Raw genomic sequence first — 21,756 nt, forward strand, 5'->3', positions numbered from 1 at the left:
TTCAAACAAAGCAATACATAAAGCAATATATAAATAAAAGTTATGGAGTGTGGTTCATGGAAGGGAGCTGCTTAGAGATGGGTGTTTTACAGATTGTTTGGTAGTACAACGTAGGTAAATGATATTATGAAAGAGAGCAGTATGAACAGCCTCCGTGTGCTCAAACTGTAATAAGGTAGTAGGTAGAAAAAACAAGAAAAGAAAGGAGAAGTATAATTATAATAGGAAATAATAAGTATATTATTATTTCCTATTTGTAGAAACCTTGTACAATCTTAGTTTGAGGTCTAAAAAGTGCTAAAGAAAAATTCCTTTGTAAATATTTTTGGGCTTGAAATAAGTTTGTATTTATTACAGGTATTTTAAGCTACAAATCAAAAATTAACCAATTCAGCTAAGAACTAATCAGCCAAGTATATGTGTCTAGAACCTAAGCAAAATGCATTAACCCTAAGGAAAAAGTTAATATCAACAACCATATTTATACACTGCCTGGCCACTTTATTAGGACTACGGAGGGGGGGGAGGATATTTGACCATGTGCAATAACCTATGCAAAAATATATAAATCAAAGAGGCCATATGCTGTGAAATATGCAGGAAAGCATTAAAAATCTGTGTAACCTTACTAATACACAAATCTGTTCCAAAGAGGTATGAATGCATTTAGCACGTTCTACAGCACAGTGGATGACTTTGCTTGTCATCCACTGAGTTCAAAGATTAGTGCCATTCAACTCTTTAATAAAAATACCTGGTAAAAAATAAGCTGTATCTGTTTGCAGAAAGAAAAAAAATCTATAAATAAATGCTATTGCAGCTGAAAATGTAGTTTATGGAGAGAGAGAGAGAGGTGTTCAGTACCTGGAGAAGATCATCAAGTATAACTGTCACCACACAGCAAAAGCAATGGTGCCAAGGATGGATGCAGGAGGACTGGAGACAAGTCATGTTGTCTTATGTGGCCTGATTTACAATTTTCAGTACTGATGGAAGAGTGCCACACTGTGCGAGTATATCGAGGAAACCAATATGAGGCACGAAACTATCCTCTTGTGCAACAACAGTACAGGATGCTGGAGAAGGTGTAATGCTATCAAGTATGTTTTCATGGCATACCCTTGATATCCTGATCACACTGAAGGGCTGAAGATCAACTACACTTGGAAATGTTGCTTGTTTACTCCTATGGATATAGGTACCTTCAACAGAAGGATGTAACCATGCATTCTCTTTCACTCTTGGCGTTACTTTTCTTCCAAACAGCTGTCCACTCTGTACAAATCGCAAATCCGCCCTACCATGAAATATTGTTCCCACATCTAGGGTGGTGCCCCCAAAAACCTCTCTCAGGCTTCTAGATTCCATTCAGGAGAGGGCAGTTAGGTTAATTAATGACTCATCTCTAACAGAGTCTCTCCACTCACTGTCTCATAGACGTACTGTTTCTGCTGCATGTCTTTTCTACAGATACTTCCATGGGCACTGTTCTTCTGAATTGGCTTCTATAATTCCCACTCTCTCTTTCAAAACAGTCCAAACACATGCCGCCACCAGCCAACATCCATTTACTGTCCAACTTCAAACTCACAGAACCAACTTCCTTGTTTATTCATTCAACTGCCGTTTTCTGGAACAACCCTCCTCCATAAGTATTTCCTGAAAATTACAGTCTACAGAAGTTCAAGTCTAATGTCGTTTGTTTGTTTGTTATTTGGTTTTTAGGAGCATTAGCAACTAAGGCCATATTGCTCCGCGATATGCTGTGGTCATTCCCTGACCTTTCCGCATCCTCCGTATTTGGTGGTGACGGGCTCGAACCCCGGTCTAATCAAGAAGCGTGTGCTACGCACTGCTGCTCCTTCCCACCTGGCTACGGAGGCACCAAGTCTAATGTCAACAAATATCTTCTCTCGTCTGCTCAACCTTCAACCCAAGCATGGTACTAAGTACTATGGGTTCTAATACCTCTTGTGTTTCGGGTTTTTATAAAAAAAAAAAAAAAGGCAGAACAGTGAAAGAGCAATTTAAGGAACAAGAGGAAGACTTTGAGATCTGCACTGGTCAGTCCAATTCCACTGAGCATATGTAGGATGAACAAGAAAATTGTTTGTCAGCACAATCATCTACTCACATCACTACAGGAATTAAGAACAGTTTGTTACACAAATGGTACAATATTCTTCATATTACTCTTCAACACCTCGTATGCTCCATGCCACACTGGTCAAACTAGGAATTCATGCCAATGGGGTCCAGAATGCTATTAGCCCATGTTAACCACTTTATTAAGCTAACAGCAACATGCTATTAGCTTAATAAAGTGGTCAGGCAATGTATATACATAATTTACTGTCAATTAATAGAATACATTGAATGGCACATTGTCAAGGGCCTGTACCATTCAACATATCTAAACAATACTTAGCAAAGTCATCCATTCATTTCTAAATTATGCTGTACTAACAACAGATAGACCGGGAGAGTCATTAAATTGTACACCTATGTTCTAGGCAGATGTGATGTTCAATTTATTTATGATGGCACTAATCTTGTTTGAGGTTTTATGCATTAGTTTACTCTATATCAATTTTACTTTCTTTAAAATTTTATCCTATTTATATTATAGATTGGATTATACATGTCCTGTGGGAATATATATATAATAAAGCGTGTTTCCAAGTTACACCAATAAAATAATAATGGGGTAGTCTGTACCAAAATAAGTAAAGAAAGTTCATATAAACATGTCCAGTTCTGAACAGTTATAGCACCATGGTAAATTTCAATCTTGTGCATGGGCATATATTTCTGCTAATATATTTAATATGGATGCAGAAATATATAAAAATTGGAATCACAATTATAAAATATAAACATGAAACTATTAGACACTTTGATTTTAGAGTTGATAAAATCATTCAGTATGTGAAAAATAAATTTACACATGTGCATATATTTCTGCCTTGTCAGAAAGCCAGCAAAAAATGCTTGCCAGTCTTTTTTCCGCTTCATATTCTGTTTGGAAGATATATATTTTATGGATTAAATGATAAATAAAAACTATTTTATATAATAAATGAAGTATAAAATTATTAGAATTGACTTAGTGAATAAAAATATGAAGTACTGTTGTTGTTTTGGTTTTTAGGAGCATTAGCAACTAAGGCCATATTGCTCCGGGGATATGCGGTGGTCATTCCCTGACCTTTCCGCATCTTCCGTATTTGGTGGTGACGGGCTTGAACCCTGGTCTAATCAAGAAGCATGTGATACGCACTACCGCTCCTTCCCACCTGGCTATGGAGGTGCCCATATGAAGTACTATTCAACTTCTTATGGTCATAAAAGCTGTTTGAATATCTGTCCCAATGCAACAAGTTTCAGAATCCACTACAATTGAAGCTGTCAGGTTATATGTTTAGCCAATGCTGCACAGCAGTTTTGACACTCATATCAGTGTGAAAGTGCTGGTCACTAAGGTTCTTGTTCTTCTGTGGACTAAAATGACACAAATCTCTGGGTGCAAGGTCAGCCATATTCAGCCATAGGATCAAATTTTGTTGGCAACAGCTTATGCAATATGTGCATTGCTTGCCAGCACTTCCAATCTGATGATGCCAACACTACTGTACCTCACTCGTTGAACGCACGCACACCCACGCAGCTTCTATTACAGCAGAATTCAGAAACTTGAGTCACGCTAGAACAAATGTTTGAACTGCTTTGGTGACTATTTTGAAAAATAGTGAAATGTTCTTTTATTTGCATGTAATATAGTATTATTATAAGTTATATTTTTGCTGTAATAAATAATTTGCAAAGACTTTGTAAATTATATAATGATGATTAACCTAGATGCAATAAATAAATAAACAAACTTCTAGGGTCATTATTATTATTAGCTATATGGTGCAAGGAAGCCTGAGGCTTATGCTGCACCAGCCATTCCCCAGTTACCCTAAGAGAGAGAGAGAGAGAGAGAGAGAGAGAGAGAAAGAGAGAAAAGTAAAAGGGAATCACCAAGAAGAGAAGAATGATGATATCCAGCTCAGGACCCTGGGTGTGCCAAACCCATACTCACGAGATGTGAGCCCCTGGGGTAATGAAATTGAATAAAAATTAACCTTATATATTTCAACTTCTTAATTTATTTTAAGGATAAATTTTTATTTAATTTTGTGACCACACATCTATTTATGAATTTGTGTCTTGGTTAATCATAATTATATAACCATTTTCTAATTGTACACATCTAAATTATAGATGTGTGCACAGAGCAAGCATGCTAATGTGAATATTTCCTTTAGTTAGTTTTTGATTACATTAGGTCTTAATCATTCCAACTATTGCTTGCTGACATCAATAGGGATGTTTGGGCTAAAAATACAGAAATTCCAATACACTTTTAATATTAATATTACAAAAAAAAAAAAAAAAAAAAAAAAAAAAAGCTAAAAAAAGGCTAATTTGATTTTTCTTTATTTTAGAAATAAACATAAATAGTAGTAGGGGCCGCCAGCAAAATGATGCAAGAAAGAAATCTTATATAGCATTAGACAAAAAAAAAAAAAAAAAAACCACTTCACCCATCCATACCCTCCAAGTTCTTCCTTGAATTTATTCACTACCACAACAACAGATGGAAGAATGTTCCGACAACCAGCCACCTGCTGGCTAAATTTTATTGTATTATATGATAATAATAATGCAAAAATTATAGAAAATCTAACAAACAAGTCGAGAACTATAATGAATATCATGTGTGTAATTCCACCCCCCAGAAACTAAAAGGTATGGAGTTGAGGGAGGGAGGGAGGGAGGGAGAGGGGGGAGAGAGAGAGAAGGCACAATAACTAAAGTCCACTGATATTATTTAATTCTACATTTTTGATACCAAACTGTTTTAGACACCAAAATGACAAAAGTGAAATTTTTCATAAAAGGTTGTAAAATTAATGAAGAGTAAACTCACTTATTGCCCTACTTTTATGTCTCATTAAATTAACAAGAAAATTTACATTACATTATAGTTTACAATTCTAAATGGTATATGATAATTACTGCCTAACAACTAAATTACATGTGGCAACATTTACACATATGCATATTAGCTTACTTGCTTCCAAGCCAGTTGCTAAAACCAATCTACAGTCATCCAGAGTAGCATAATGAAACATGGGCTTCTGACAGGAAGTAATATTCATACATCTACATTCATCTTCACTAATAGTGCAGCCAAAATAATACTTTATATCCAAGCAGCTTCTATTAGGAGCTAAAATATACACATGAAATATTATATTACAATTCCATTTTTATATTGTAACATTAAATTTTTAAAAGACAAAAAAAATATAAAATAAAAAATACATTAGGCACAGTTTATGGGAGTTTTAATGGGGCATTGCAGTCTTGCTAAAACTGAAATTAACATGAGTAAAATTTATAACATTTTATAATAATCAGAAACTATTATATTAATTTAAAAAATTTGTCACAAATGAAATAAGCTGTTTTGTGAATATTTTACATTTAATGTCAAGCTGCAGTCATTTTGTTCAAAACATATTTAATGTCATTAATCCAGATTAGACCTCACTTGCATATACTACAGTATATACCTAACTTAAAACAATTCCCTAAAAAGACTAGTGCAAAGGAAATATTCATACGAAATGGCATAGCTAATGTCAACATTTTTTAAATTTGTAATTCTATTCGAAAATTACGACATCACTCTTACATTTATTTCATCTCTATTCAAAATACTTACATAAATAAAAATAAATACTGTAGTTTGAAACATTACTGCACTGCTTTTTTTTTTAATGAAATCCCAAATTTGGTATTTGGTATACATATGGTACATTCTCCAGTCTGGAAACTTTGAAATTAGACCATTAACTGGATTTCAGAATGACAACTTTATCAACAACTATAATGCATATTTCATCATTAGCATCAGCCAAAAAAAAAAAAGAAAATACCCCTTCCCATTTCACCCATCCGGTCACTCCAAATGTTTGTCTAGCTCAGCCTTAAATTTATTTAAGCTATCAATTTCCACAACAACAGACGAAATTCTGTTCCAGCAATCAACTATCTGCTGGCTAAAGGCAAACTGCTGCACGTCTATTTTCCAACTGTCTTTCCTCAATTTGAATCTATGTCCCCCCCCCAGGTTCTTAATCTCAGCAAGCAGAAGTATCCTATCAGCATTGCGCCTACTCAAACCATTCAAGGCCCTGTGCACCTCAATCAGATCACCTTGCAGGTGCCTAGTCTCCAGATGCTGCAACTTGCAGAACTTAAGCCTTTCGCTGTACTCTTTCTAGCAATTCTACATCCTTCCTAAAATGAGGCCTCCAGACTTCTATGCAGTACTGAAGGTGTGGCCTGGCCACACCTTGAGTACTGCATACAGGTCTGGAGGCCTCATTGAAGTACTGCATACAGCAGTGCCTTATACAAAGGTATAATCACCTCCTTGTCTCTGCTAGCAAAATTCCTATTTATCATTGACAAAACTCCTTGACCTGCTCTGGTAGCCCGTCTCCACTGCTCAGAGAACTTCATATCTGACTGCACAATTATCCCCAGGTATTTTTCATTCTCCACCTCCCTGAGTGTAGTACCACACAGTTGGTACATTTCTCTTGGGTTACTGCTACCATATACAGACTTTGCATTTGTCAATGTTAAACTTCAGTTGCCACTTCTCAGCCCATCTGCCTAACTTTTGTAGATCCTGTTGCAGTAGCATACTGTCTTTACTATGGTTAACAACACTACCAACCTTTGTATGAACTGCAAACTTGAATATTAAGCCTAATATACTTTCATCGATATCATAAATAAATACACAAAACAACAATGGGCTCAGCACCAAACCCTTGGGGACTTCACTAATAACATTAGTCTATGTAGAGCAGTGTCCATTTATTACCACTCTCTGCTGTCTCTACTCAACCATCCCTTTATCCATTACAGCAATTTGCCCTTAACGCCATAACACTCCAATTTGTACAGTAGTCTTCCATGTGCCACAGTATCAAAAGCTTTCCTAAAATCCAAGTATATGATATCAAAATTATTATTCTTTGCATCCAATTCCTTTGTGATCACATCATATTATCCAATCAAATTTGTCAGACAAGACTTCCCCTTAACAAACCTATGCTGTGTCTGAACTACAGGGGATCCTCATTATATGAGTTTAATTGGTTCCAGAAAATTCCACTTAAAATGGAGACCAATTTTGCAATTTTTATTATTTAAATAAAACTAAATGCAACTAGGCATAATATTTTAAGAGTTTAAGATTCTATATTTATATAATATCGGTGTAGATACACCATACTCTTAAAGAAAAACTACGATAGTAGTGTGAAAAGCATAATTTCATCTGTATCTCATATTGTGCTCGTCCTTCACAATGAGTTGCCCGTGTATTGCACTACCTCGAATAAATAATGTTTCACTAATAGAGAAGACTATTGTTACATATTCTCAGTGGGCGCCACCATCTAGATGGCACTCTTTCAAAGTTAGTTGGCTTTTTATTGGTGGGCGGGCAGGTACCCTCGTATTGCAAGTGAAGTGTTACTTATTCGAGATAATGCAATACATGGGCAACTCGTTGTGAAGGATGAGTAGATATCGCTTATCTAAACCGATATTATATAGTAATGTTTATTATGTACTTGTATATAGAAAAAAATGGATGAAGGAACTGAAAATTGAGAAAATTATTTTCTTAGACATTTTTTATTATAATATGCCACACAATGTAAGGTTGGGTAAAGTTTATTGAAGTTACACTATTTTTCAGTTGTACAAATAAAGAATGAATCCAGAGTTTTTCGTGTTTTTTTTTTTTTTTGTTGTATTTTTTCAGATAAAATTGTGTCGTAGCATTTAGTTATGTCTTTAACTTCACACTTAACATTTGTTGGACGATCATGAGGAAGATTGTTCTCACAAAAAAAAAAAAAGTGCCTGATCAATTTTCTCAAGGGAAAAGCTTTAAATCTTTAATTTTCAAATCCTCATAACTGCAGGGACCCGGATACCAGGGACCCCCTGTATAACTGCAGTCTTGTCTAGATGATCCTGCATCACTTCCTTAACCAGTAACTCCATTATTTTCCCTGGAACAGAAGTTAGACTAACGGGTCTGTAATTACCCACATCACACACTTTGATCCCCCTTTGTGAATTGGGGACACATTTGCACATCTCCAGTCCATGTGGACCTCCCGAGAGTCCAAAGAAGCTTTCATAATTATGGTTAAGGGTTTGCTTACTTCCTTTGCTGCCTTCTTTAATATAACTGGATAGATCTCATCCACCCTAGGTGATACCTTCCTTATGTTTAACTTCAACAATTTCTCCTCCACTTTGCTCTCCGTTATTACAAATCATTTGGCTCCCTGTTAGAGTTTAGTAAACTCCTGTCTTCCCCTTCCTTACAGAATTCCTCATGTGTGAATATAGATGCAAAATACTTATTCAGTTTGTCCGTTATGTGAGCAGGATCATCAACAATAAAAACCACCAACATCAAGTGGACCAATCTGATTCGTCCCCCTTCCTTCCTTCTAGAGTTTACCTAAGTAAAGAAGTCTTTGTTTTTCTTTGCATCCTTTGCCAAGGATTTCTCATAATCAGCCTTAGCTTGCCTAACCTCCTTTGTGACCTGATTACAGACTAGCTTATACTGATACAGGTACGAGGCTATTACCACGTTGACCAAGATTTTTGCAGCTATGGTGAATGCTAAGTTTTCATTTATATTTAGTCATTTTATTGACTTAATTGTTATACTAAATTATTTTCTATAAGTAGCTTTATAGTTCTAGCCAAGCTCCGTGGTTTATTTTTGAATTTAGATAGTGATTTTGAAAGTTAATATTTAATGTCCGTAGATTTTACATTCATAACTTGCCACCATTGTTATACGATATGGAATTGTGTAAGGTTTAACGTAATACAGTACTAGAAAGCAAAAATTGTAGCACTGTATTAGAAATCTGTTAGATAGTATAGTATTATCAATTAATCAGTAAAATTTATTAATCTTATTAAAGTTCATTGTTAATTAAATTATACTTAACAGAATCATAACCCAGACTAGAGCAGCAAAGCAGCATTCACAGAATAGCCAGAGTGCTGTGGCTTGCAGGAGAACTGAAGGGAGCAATTCTCCAAAGCATCACAGTCTAAAACAATGCGCAAAATGTGAAATGTTTGCAGACCTGTCTAGAACAGGACATGATCTAGCCAAGGAGGATGTCTTTGTGTGTGCTAGACCATGAATAAATTAGGTGCCAACTCAGTGTTCAGATGGGCGTCTATGGGAGTTTGAGATGCAGGGTAAATTCCCTCAAAGAAATTAATATGAAGGGGCCCATCAAGCTCTCAGCTGCCCAACTCAACACCAGAGTTCACTCCTGTGCATCAGGCAACACAGAGGCAATATCCACGGCAGAATGTACTGGTCCCACAGGAACTAGTTATTGTTGGTGACTATTGTGAGGGAGACGGGGAATATACTATGCAAAAGGGATAGGTGTAACAGGACCAGGGTATGTCTGCCAGAGGCAAACGTTGATGATGTTGTAGGGCAGATATCTTTTACAGTTATCAAAGGTGATATTGTTGTACATGTTGGCTCTAATGACCTTAAGAGTAAGAGATCTGCAGATTTACTTAAGAAGTACAAGTCAACGCTGGAAAAAAGTCACGAGTTCGGTTAAATTTGAAAGTCTGCAATTGAAAGTGTCTGCAATTCTGCCCAGATACAATAGGAGGGAGTATATGATGAGAGCCTTGTCAATCAATTCAGCCCTGGACAGATTGAGCAAGGCTAAGAGGGTAAAATTTTTTTTCAGCATGGTCTGTGCTTGCTAACAGGAGAGACCGCTTCTACAGGGATGGAATACACTTAAATAGAAAGGGTGCAAGAATATTTGCTGATGCTATCGAGGCAGTGTTAGGTGGGTCAGAAAACTGCTAGATTGGGGGGGGGGGATTCACAGACTAAAAGATTAACAGTAGCAGCAAGCAGAGGCAAAAGTGATTCCTGTACTGCTTCTACTGTAATGAACAATTGCTGGGACTTCAAGAGCTGCTGGGAGTCATCATGGAACAAGTAAATACATGGGCTGTGTTAAGGTAACTAAGAGTAAGAACAAGTACATGTATACTTGCATGTACACTAATGCTAGAAGTATAGTAAATAACTGACGAATTTGAAGTGCTGATTAAGACATCAAAGGCAGTTATTGTTGGGATATCAGAGACACGGTGTCACACAGATATAAGCAGTGCAGAATTGGAATTTGGAGAGTACAATGTGTACAGAAAGGACAGACAGCGTATGAAGGGAGGTGGGGTTATGCTGTTAGTTAAGAAACACAAAATCTAAGGAAATGCATCCAGTTGACACAGGTGAACAGTGCAATGTTGAGCCTGTTTGGTGTGACAAACACTGGGAAACGGAAAACGAGAGTAGGAGTATGTTATAGGCCTAATGACTCTGATGAGTACAATGAACAGTTGTGCAGAGAAATAGAATGGGCCAGTAAATCAGAATGTCTTGTAATGGTGGATTTTAACTTTCCAGATATTGATGAACTTACGGGTTGGTCACTCACATGCTAGCAAGACTTTTGTGGATTTATTGGAGGATTGTTTTCTACAGCAACATGTTCAAGTGGCAACCAGAGGGAGTAATACCCTCAATCTGATTATCAGCAGTGATTATTTATGCATTAAAAATTTACAAATAAAGGATACACTCGGTGACAGTGATCACAGTGTACTGATGTGACATTTAATTAAAGATGTAACTACCATCAAGTGTAAAGGGAAGGGTTTTTTGTTTTCATAGAGGTAACTACAGTGGTCTCAGACAGTTTTTAAATTCTATACAGTGGGATCAACTGATGATGTTACCAATGCCTTCAGGGACTTAATCTTGGAGGCTATTAGGCTTTTCATACCAACTAAGAAATACTATTCAAGGTTCAGGCCTAAATGGATGTCTGTTATGTTATTTGGTTTTTAGGAGCATTAGCAACTAAGGCTATATTGCTCCGGGATATGTGGTGGTCATTCCCTGACCTTTCCGCATCCTCCGTATTTGGTGGTGACGGGCTCGAACCCCGGTCTAATCAAGAAGCATGTGCTACGAACTGCTGCTCCTTCCCACCTGGCTACAGAGGCGCCTCTAAATGGATGTCAGATGAATTAATGAGGCTTGTGGCAGAAAAGAAAAATGCATGGAATGCATATAAATTATCAAGTGACACAGAAGCCTATGGCAGATATAAGCTAGTCTTTAATCAAGTCACAAAGGAGGTTAGGCAGGCAAAGGCAGATTATGAGAAATTTACAACTGAAATCTTTGGCAAAGGATGCAAAATAAAATACAGCAAAGAGTTCTTTACTTATGTTAACTCTAGAAGGAAGGGGATGAATCAGATTGGTCCACTTAGCATTAGCATTAGTTGAGGCATATGATGCAAGAAAGCAAGCTTTTACATCAGCCAAAAAAAAAAAAAAAAAAACCCTTCCCATTTGACTCATCTGGTCACTCCAAATGTTTGTCTAGTTCAGTCTTAAATTATACACCATAACAACAGATGGAAGTGTATTCCAGCAATCAACTACCCGCTGACTAAAGCCAAACTTCCACACGTTATTCTACAACTGTCTTTCCTCAATTTGAATCTATGCCCCCCCACCTCAGGTTCTTAATCTAAGCAAGCGGAAGTATCCTGTCAGCATTGAGTCTGCTCAAAACCATTCAAGGCCTTATACACCTCGATCAGATCAACTCGCAGGTGCCTAGGCTTCAGATTCTGCAACTTGCAGCACTTGTCTTTCTTCGTACATGCACCCCTCTGTTCCTCTCACCAATCTTGTTGCCCTCTCTGTACTCTGTCTAGCAACTCTACATCCTTCCTAAAATGAGGCCTCCAGACCTGTATACAGTACTCAAGGTGTGGCCTGACCACTGCCTTATACAAGGTGATAATCACCTCCTTGTCTCTGCTAGCAAAATTCCAATATATTATTGACAAAACTCCATGACCTACTCAGGCAGCTCATCAGCACTGCTCAAATAACTTTATACCTGATTGCACAATTACCTCTAGGTCTTTTTCATTCTCCACCTCCCTGAGTGTAGTACCACACAGTTAGTATGTTTCTCTTGGGCTATTGCTACCCATATGGAGTAATTTGCATTTGTCAATTAAAATTCAGTTGCCACTTCTCAGCCCATCTGCCTAACTTTTCTAGATCCTGTTGCAGTAGCATACTGTCTTTACTATCATTAACAACCCTGCCAACCTTTGTATCATCTGCAAACTTGGATATTAAGCCTGATATATGTTCATCGATAAATACACAAAACAGGATTGTTAATGACAGTAAAGACAGTATGCTACTGCAACAGGATCTAGAAAAGTTAGGCAAATGGGCTGAGAAATGGCAACTGAAAAGTTTAACACATTGACAAATGTAAAATACTCCACATGGGTAGCAGTAACCCAAGAGAAACATACCAACTGTGTGGTACTACACTCAAGTAGGTGGAGAATGAAAAAGACCTGGGGTAATTGTGCAGTCAAGTATGAAGTTCTCTGAGGAGTGCAGACGGACTGCCAGAGCAGGTCATGGAGTTTGTCAATGATATATAGGAATTTTGCTAGCAGAGACAAGGAGGTGATTATCCCCTTGTATAAAGCAATGGTCAGACCACACATTGAGTACTGAATACAAGTCTGGGGGCCTCACTTTAGGAAGGATGTAGAGTTTCTAGAACGAGTACAGAGAAGGGCAACAAGATTGGTGAGAGAAACAAAGGGGTGGACTTGCGATGAAAGGCTTAAGTTCTGCAAGTTGCAGCATGTGGAGACTATGCACCTGCAAGGTGATCTGATCGAGGTGTATAAGGTCTTGAATGGTTTAAGCAGGCTAAATGCTGACGGGATACTTCCGCTTGCACAGATTAAGAGCCTGAGGGGGCATAAATTCAAATTTAGGAAAGACAGTTGTAGAATAGATGTACAGAAGTTTGCCTTTAGCCAGCAAGTAGTTGATTGCTGGAACAGACTTCCATCTGTTGTTGTAGAAGTTGATAGCTTAAATAAATTTAAGGCTGAACTACTAAACAAACATTTGGAGTGACCAGATGGGCGAAATGGGAAGGGTTTTTTTATTTCATTTAACTGATGCTGTATAAGCTTGCTTTCTTGCATCATATGCCTCAACTAATGGTAATGCTAATATCTGCCAGAGGCTACTGTGTCACCTGATGATTTATATGCATCCCATGCATTTTTCTTCCTGCCACAAGCCTCATTAGTTCATCTGACATCCATTTAGGGCTAAATCTTGAACAATGTTTCTTAGTTGGTATGAAAAGCCTAGTAGCTTCCAAGATTAATTCCTAGAATTTAAAAACTGTCTGAGACCACTGTAGTCACCTTTACAAGAACAAAAACCAATCCCTTTAGTTACATCTTTAATTAAATCCCACATCAGTTCACTGTGATCACTGTCACCTAGTGTATCCTTTATCTGTAAATTCTTAATGCATGAATAATCACTGCTGATAATCTGATCAACAGTGTTACTCCCTCTTGTTGCCTCTCTAACATGCTGCTGTAGAAAACAATAACCCAATAAATCCACAAAAGCCTTGCTAGTGTGCGACTGACCAACCCACAAGTTCCAGTCTATATCTGGAAAGTTAAATCCCTCATTACAAGACATTCTTATTTACTGGCCCACTATTTCTCTGCACAATTGTTCGTTGTACTCATTTATTCCTATACACTCATTAATTTATATATCATTCCATAATATAATACTGTACTCTATATGTCTGCTGACGAGGCTAGTGGGAGCCTACGTGTTCAAAGCCGCTAAGTGGATTTTTCTTATTTATTGATTGAAATTGTTTTTCTAAAACTTTTGATTTAAATTTAGTAGTATAGCATTATTTTGTGATTTTCTGATTAATCTGGTGTATTTATTCTTTACTCAGGCTTGTAATTGCATAAAAGTATCGGTAAGGGTATCAAATCCACGTGTTACAAGTTGCAGCTCCGCTGAACGAGAAGTTTTTTAGCCATATTTAGCCGCTTTATTGACCATTTTTTACATCAAATTATTTTCTATAAGTAGCTTATAGACCTAGTCAGGATTGTTAGTTTATTCTGAATTGAGACAGTGAGATTTGAAAGTTAATTAATACTTAAGTGTCCGTAGATTTCCCGTTCGTAACTTGCCGCCTTTGTCATACGATACGTTATATACCGAACTAGATAGCATTAGTATAGTATAGTATAATTTTGTCAATTAATAAGTAAAATCTATTAACTTGTTAAACTTTGTTGTCAATTAAATTGTACTTTTAACTAAATACAAATAACAACTTAGATTATAAACGTAACATAATTAAGTAATACATAACTTGATATGGAAGTTATATAAAGAGAACTCGTAGATAATTAATACTTTTGACACTGAAAAATATATACCGTTATAATTTTGTACCGAAATTGAAATTTTATTGAAATTAAATCGAAATCATGACTCAGACCAGAGCAGCAAAGCAAAAGGCTCAAGCTAATGGAAGTGCTGTGGCTCAGAGGAGAACTGAGGGGGGCAGTTGCCTTCTGAATCACAGCCTTTTAAAATGCACTGCTTGCATGATGTTTGTGGAGCAATCAGGTACGGGACATGATATTGCCATTGGGAATGTCTTTGTGTGTGTGCGATGCAAGGAGTGTAACAACTCAGCATTGTTATGGGCCTATATGAGAGCTTGAAGGACAGGGTGGATGCCCTCGAAGGAACTAAATTGAGGGGCCCATCAAGCTCTCAGCTGCCCACATCAACGCCAGAGCTTGCACTTGGTCATCACACAACACAGCGGCAACCCCCAAGGCAGAATGCGCTGGTCCCACAGGAACTAGTAGTTGTTGGTGACTATTGTCAGGGAAACGGGGAACATGCTTTGTAAAAAGGATAGGTGGAACAGGACCACGGTATGTCTGCCAGGGGCAAAGGTTGATGACGTTGGAGAGCAGATATCATCTTTTAAGGGCACAAAAGGTGATATAGTTGTACACGTTAGCACTAATGATATTAAGAGTAAGTAGGAGACCGGCAAAATTACTTAACAAGTACAGGTCACTGTTGAAAAAAAGCCGTGAATTAGGGTTGAATTTGAAAATGTCTGCAATTCTGCCCAGACACGATAGGAGGGAGTATATGATGAGAGCCTTGTCGATCAATTCAGCCCTGGAAAGATTGTGCAAGGCTCAAGAGGTAGCATTTTTTTCAGCCTGGACTGTACTTGTTAACAGGAGAGACTGCTTCTACAGGGATGGGTTACACTTAAATAGAAAGGGTGCAAGAATATTTGCTGATGCTATTGAGGCAGTGTTAGGTGGGTCGAAAAACTGCTAGCTTGGGGGGATACAAAGACTAATAGATTAACAGTAGCCACTGGCAGAGGTGAAAGCGATTCTTGCACCGCTTCTATTGGAATGAGCAGAAGCCTGAAAAACAAGATGCAGGATATTTCAGAGACTGCTGGGAGTCATCACAGAACAATTAAACACATCGGTTGTGTTAGGGTAGATAAGAATAGAAACAGGTGCATGTATACTTGCGTGTACAGCAATGCTAGGAGTTTGGTAAATAAATTTGATGAATTTGAAGTATTGCTCAAAGCATCAAAGGCGGATATTGTTGGGATATCAGAGACATGGTGTCACACAGATATAAGGAATGCAGAACTGGAATTTGGGGAGTACAACGTCTACAGAAAGGATAGACAGGATAGGAAGGGAAGAGGAGTTATGCTATTAGTTAAGAAACAAAATCCAAGGAAGTGAAGCCAGTCGACATTGCTGGACAGTGCAGTGCAGTGTCGAGTCAATTTGGTGAGACATAAGCATTGGGAGATCAAAATTGAGAGTAGGAGTGTGCTATAGGCCTAATGACTCTGATGAGTATAATAAGAAACTGTACAGGGAATAGAGTGGGCCAGTAAATCAAAAGAGTCTTATAATGGGGGATTTTAATTTCCCAGATATTGACTGGAATTTGTGGGCTGGTCACTCACACACTAGCAAAGCTTTTGTGGATTTATTGGATGATTGTTTTCTACATCAGCATGTTCAAGAGACAAGTAGAGGGAGTAATACTCTTGATTTGATTATCAGTACTGATTCTTCATGCATTAAGAATCTGCAGATAAAGGAACCACTAGGTGGCAGTGATCACAGTGTGCTGAAGTGGGATTTACTCAAAGAGGTAACTACCATTAGGGGTAAAGGGAAGGGTTATTACTTTCATAAAGGCGACTACGATGGTCTGAGACAGTATTTAAATTCTATACAGTGGGACCAACTGATGATGTTACCAACAGCAAATTCAAAATGGGGAGCATTCAAAGAACTTATCTTGGAAGCTACTAGGCTTTACATACCAACTAAGAAATATTGTTCAAGGTTTAGGCCTAAATGGATGTCAGATGAACTAATGAGACATATGGCAGAGAAGAAAAATGCATGGGATACATACAAATTAACATATGACACAGAAGCCTATGATAGATACAAGCTGATCTGTAACCAAGTTACAAAGGAGGTCAGGCAGGCGAAGGTAGATTACGAAAAATCTTTGGCAAAGGATGCAAAGAAAAACAGCAGTGTTCTTTACTTATGTAAACTCTAGATGGAAGGGGATGAATCAGATTGGTCCACTTGATATCGATGGGTCAACTGTTGATGATCCTGCTCAGGTAGCTAACAAACTAAATGAATATTTTGCATCGACATTCACACATGAGGAGTTATTCAACGAGGGGAATGCCAGAGGTGTATTCAACTCTGGCAATAAGCTAGAGAATCTTGTAATAACTGACAGTAAAGTGGAGGAGAAATTGTTGAAGATAAACACAAGAAAGGTACCTGGGGTGGATGGGATTCATCCAGTTATATTAAAGGAGGCAGCAAAGTAAGCAAACCCTTAGCCATAATTATGAGAGCTTCCTTGGACTCAGGGGAGGTACCCATAGACTGGAGATGTGCAAATGTGACCCCAATTCACAAAGGAGGATCAAAGGCTGACACAAGTAATTATAGACCTGTGAGTTTAACTTCTGTTCCAGGAAAATTAATGGAGGCACTGGTTAAAGAAGCACTGCAGGATCATCTAGACAAGACTTCAGTTATAGCTCGGACACAGCATGGTTTTGTCAAGGGGAAGTCTTGCCTGACCAATTTGATTGGATATTATGATGCAGTCACAAAAGAACTGGATGCAGGGAATAACTTTGATATTATATACTTGGATCTTAGAAAGGCTTTTGATACTGTTGCACATGGAAGACTGCTGCACAAATTGGAGCAGTGTGACATTGGAGGCAAATTGCTGCTATGGATAAAGGGGTGGTTGAGGGGGAGAAGACAGAGAGTGGTAATCAATGGACACTGCTCATCGTGGACTAATGTTATTAGTGGAGTCCCTCAGGGCTCAGTGTTGGGTCCATTATTGTTTTCTGTATTTATAAATGATATTGATGATGGTATATCAAGGTTAATGTCCAAGTTTGCAGACAATACAAAGGTTGGCAGGGTTGTCAAGGACACTACTGACACTATGCTGCTGCAACAGGATGTGGAAAGGTTGAGCAGATGGGCTGAGAGGTGGCAAATGAAGTTTAACATTGACAAATGTAAAGTACTACATATGGGAAACAGCAACCCCAGAGCAACATATCAACTCTGTAGTACTAAACTGACAGTGGTAGAGAATGAAAAGGACCTGGGGGTAATTGTGCAGGCAGATATGAAGTTCTCTGAGCAGTGCAGACGAGCTACAAGAGTAGCTCATGGTGTATTGTCAATGATATACAGGAATTTTTCTAGCAGGGATAAGGAGGTGATTATTCCCTTGTATAAGGCAATGGTCAGGCCACACCTAGAGTAAATTTCAAGAAGGATGTAGAGCTGCTGGAATGAGTACAGAGAAGGGCAACAAGATTAGTGAATGGAACAAAGGGGTGCTCTTACTAAGAAAGGCTTAAGTTTTGCAAATTAAAGTGTTTGGAGACTAGGCACCAGTGAGGTGATCTGATAGAGGTGTATAAAGCCTTGAATGGGTTGGGCATGCTCAATGCTGATGGGATTCTTCCTCTTGCTCAGAATAATCATTGAGAGGGTATAAATTCAAATTGAGGAAAGACAGATGTAGGATAGACATACGGAAATTTGCCTTTAGCCAGCGTGTAGTTGGTTGGTGGAACAGACTTCCATCCCTCGTCGTGGAAGTTGATAGTTTAAATAAAAATAAGGCTCAGCTGGACAGGTATTTCGAACGAACAGAGGGGTGAAGTGGAAGTGGTTTTTTTTTTTTTTTTTTGGCTGATGCTGCATAAGCTTGCTTTCTTGCATCATATGCCTCTACTAATGCTAATATATAAAATAAACAGTAATATTTGTATTAAGAAAGAATGAAATGAATTAAACAGAGATACAAAATATGCAGAACAACAGAACAGAAATTCTAGTAGTTGAAAGTACCAAAAATGTTATGTTTTTATTGTCATTTATAAGAAGCTGAAATTAATTTACAACTGAAAAATAACATGTGGTTCACTACCAATCAGTTTTTTTTTGTTTTTTTTTTATGGAATCCCAAACACGAAAGGTATCAAAACCTATAGTACTTAGTACCATGCATGGGTCGAGGGATGCTGGAAACTTTGCTCTAGAGACTAAACATGGGTTTCACCACTTAAAGCCTCCAATAAGCAAAGTGGTGGTATTGCACCGGTTGATGAGTCATCTACCACAGTTAACAATATCTTAGTTACATAATGGGCTCAGAAAACCATCCAGGGTTCAATGGCAATTTCATAGAACCATGACTGAGCAGAGCTATCCTTTGTATGGGCCTACCCATGCCTGTGCCCATAACTTCCCTCTGATTGTAGGGGACCCCAAAAATAAATATCGTATTTTAAAATAAGTGGGCTAGCTTTCTTCTAATGAATATGAAGGGTACATATTTTGGAGAGGCCACATAGCCAAAATATATGCATTTCATTTTGTATTCAAAAATCATAAGAAATTACATTTATAAAATATCATGCATGTCCATTCCCCTTAGTTCCTGCCCCTGAGTGCACTCATAAATGAAATTGTTCAGATATTTTATGGACACTATGTACACAGATAATTTTTAATGTTTATAATAACAATAATAATAATTCCCATTATTAGAAATTTTAAAAAATACATAAACATAGTAGAGAACTCCTTACAAAAAAAAAAAAAATGTTATGATCAATTATAAAACTGATGGGATCCCCACAATGGGCTCAGAAAACCATCCAGAATCAACCACTGGTTTCAAGTACAGACCTGTGACTGAGACCACAGTAAAACACTCTTGGAAATATCAACAAGATGTCTCACTATTTCAACATTTCTAAATAGCACAAAGGTGACTTTTATTTATTATAGTACAGAAATTAAAAAATAAATATTTACAAATGCCAGAATTATAAGTTTGGTTCCATCAGATCACTGCACAAATCACTCATTTAAAAAAATTTTTCAGGTTTGGAAGTGTACCAGATTATATTGGATTTGGGAGGTAAATCTTTTTCACATGAAATACTGATGATATTTGATGATAGTATCAATGAATTTTGTTCAGATAGCTAGAAGATCCAGGCTGTGATTTGCTAAGTATTAAATGTTAATGGTATTTATTAGCAATAAATATTAACATCTATAATGGTAATTATTTTATAACTTAATAAATAATTAATCTTACTAACTTGATTCAATTTGTACTCAAAATTACTTTTGTCAATTCAAGTAACAACACATGGCTAAAAAACAAATGATATTAACCATCTAAAACATTCACGATTGTCTTATTTTTGAATAATTTACTGAACTTTTCTATGCATCACAAACACTAACAAATAATAATAAAAACAACAAAAAATAATAAAAATATAGAATAAAATTTGCCTTTTCTTTAAAAAAAAAATCCTGAAAAAACAATTAAATTAATGAAATATTTAGGATACTGCAATTCATCTAACAAGGGAAACACTTCTCTGCTAAAAACTTTCTGCACTGTAATTTCACAGTTCTCTCAAGTATGGAACGAAAAAAAAATGTCTCTGATCACAAAAAAATAAATAAATAGATAAACTGTTTTCCTTCTAATGACAAGTCTAAAGTACTTCTTTCTGTACCATGGGCTGAGAAAGTTAAAGGTTAACAAATTTACATAGCATCAAACTATGTATATATTATTATTATATATATATATATATTTTTTTTTATTGAGATAGTATAGGATACAACAAATATTACTATAATAATATTCAAATGTCATCTATTAAAAAAAAAACAGTAAAAGAACTGGAAAAGACACAGAGAGGGAGAATAGGATTTCCTGAAAATTTAACTTTTGGCAAGCAAACTATATCCTACAACTTGTACTAGTGCCAGAGTCTTGCTAGAGCATGCTTTGACTTGTACTTCTGTAGCAGAAATAAGAGTCCTGTTATATCCTTTGGCTACATTTAAAAGAAACTAATGAATGTGATTTTATTTTACAAATTCAGCATGCTTCCATATAGGAACACATTATTGTCATGCAAGTATTCACTATCGTTGAACAATTAAATTCTACATCTTACAAAAAAAAATTTAAATGAAGGATAGAAATCATTCTGCACTAATAGATTAATTTCACGAGGATAATAATAACTTACACCAATTTATCAATAACAGAAGGAAAGAAATATATATATATAAAAAAAAAGAAGCATCCTATGACAAATTTAGATTCCTTTAAAAAATTAATATTCTTCTCATCAAAAAAATAATAATAAATAAATAAAATAAAATGCAGAAAGCATCAACTGTAATCTTAATATTACATGAAATATAAAAGATTAAAAAATATATATATATATATATATATATATATAAGGGTTGAATTAATTAGTCAGTTAAGTCTGAAGGTGGAAGTGTAAATTACAAAATGCCAAAGCTAATAGGAAAAGATAGCAGAAATGTGAGAAATTTTAGGTGTGAAAAAGAAAGAATGTGATTATCCTATATGTTATAATGAATTAAGTAAAATTTTTGACTGAATTATAAAGCCAATTAGAGAGAAGGGACATGTAAAGTAAAAATGATTAAGTCAAAATGATTAAATTAATCATTCTGACTTAATCAGATATGGGTGGGCAAATTTAGCTATGTCAAAGGGGGGGGGGGGGGGGGGGGGGGGCAAAATGCAATCAAATCTGATGTTAGCAAAAATAAATATTGATACATGATCAGGTATTTCATCAGGGGTCTACACCTAATCATGCATCAAGGACTGCATTTCTATACTTGTCCATACCTGTGGAAGAGAAGCAAATTTAAGAATAAACCAAGTGGGATAAAAAGGGGAGGGCAGTATAACTTTTTTTTTTTTTTTTGGTAGTTGTTGGCGCATCGGCTTCTGTGGCCATAATGCACCTCCCAAGGTTTCTGCAGTACTTTGATCCAACCCCGAGGCGGGATTCGAACCCGCAACCTTTGGGTTGCTAGGCAGGCACTTTACCCACCCGGCTAGCCAGGTCAGTGCAGTATAACTCTCAAAATATGGACAAGGTAGTCTCGACACAGTGCATGT

General features: G+C 36.7%; 1 protein-coding gene across 3 annotated transcripts in view; it reads right to left on the reverse strand.

The window, feature by feature from the left end:
* The window catches only part of LOC150077010 (cysteine-rich motor neuron 1 protein-like), a 165,450-nt gene that overhangs the window by 69,521 nt on the left and 74,173 nt on the right, over positions 1–21,756 (reverse strand). For all 3 annotated transcript variants that reach the window (XM_090386072.1, XM_090386071.1, XM_090386074.1), the window contains one exon: positions 5,120–5,278. In XM_090386072.1, the coding sequence (XP_090242198.1) occupies positions 5,120–5,278 (159 nt within the window). The remainder of the gene's footprint in view (positions 1–5,119; positions 5,279–21,756) is intronic.

The sequence above is a fragment of the Mastigoproctus giganteus genome, chromosome 12 (genome assembly GCF_048544385.1).
Source record: "Mastigoproctus giganteus isolate SK-2022 chromosome 12, ASM4854438v1, whole genome shotgun sequence".
Taxonomy (NCBI): Eukaryota; Metazoa; Arthropoda; class Arachnida; order Uropygi; family Thelyphonidae; genus Mastigoproctus; species Mastigoproctus giganteus.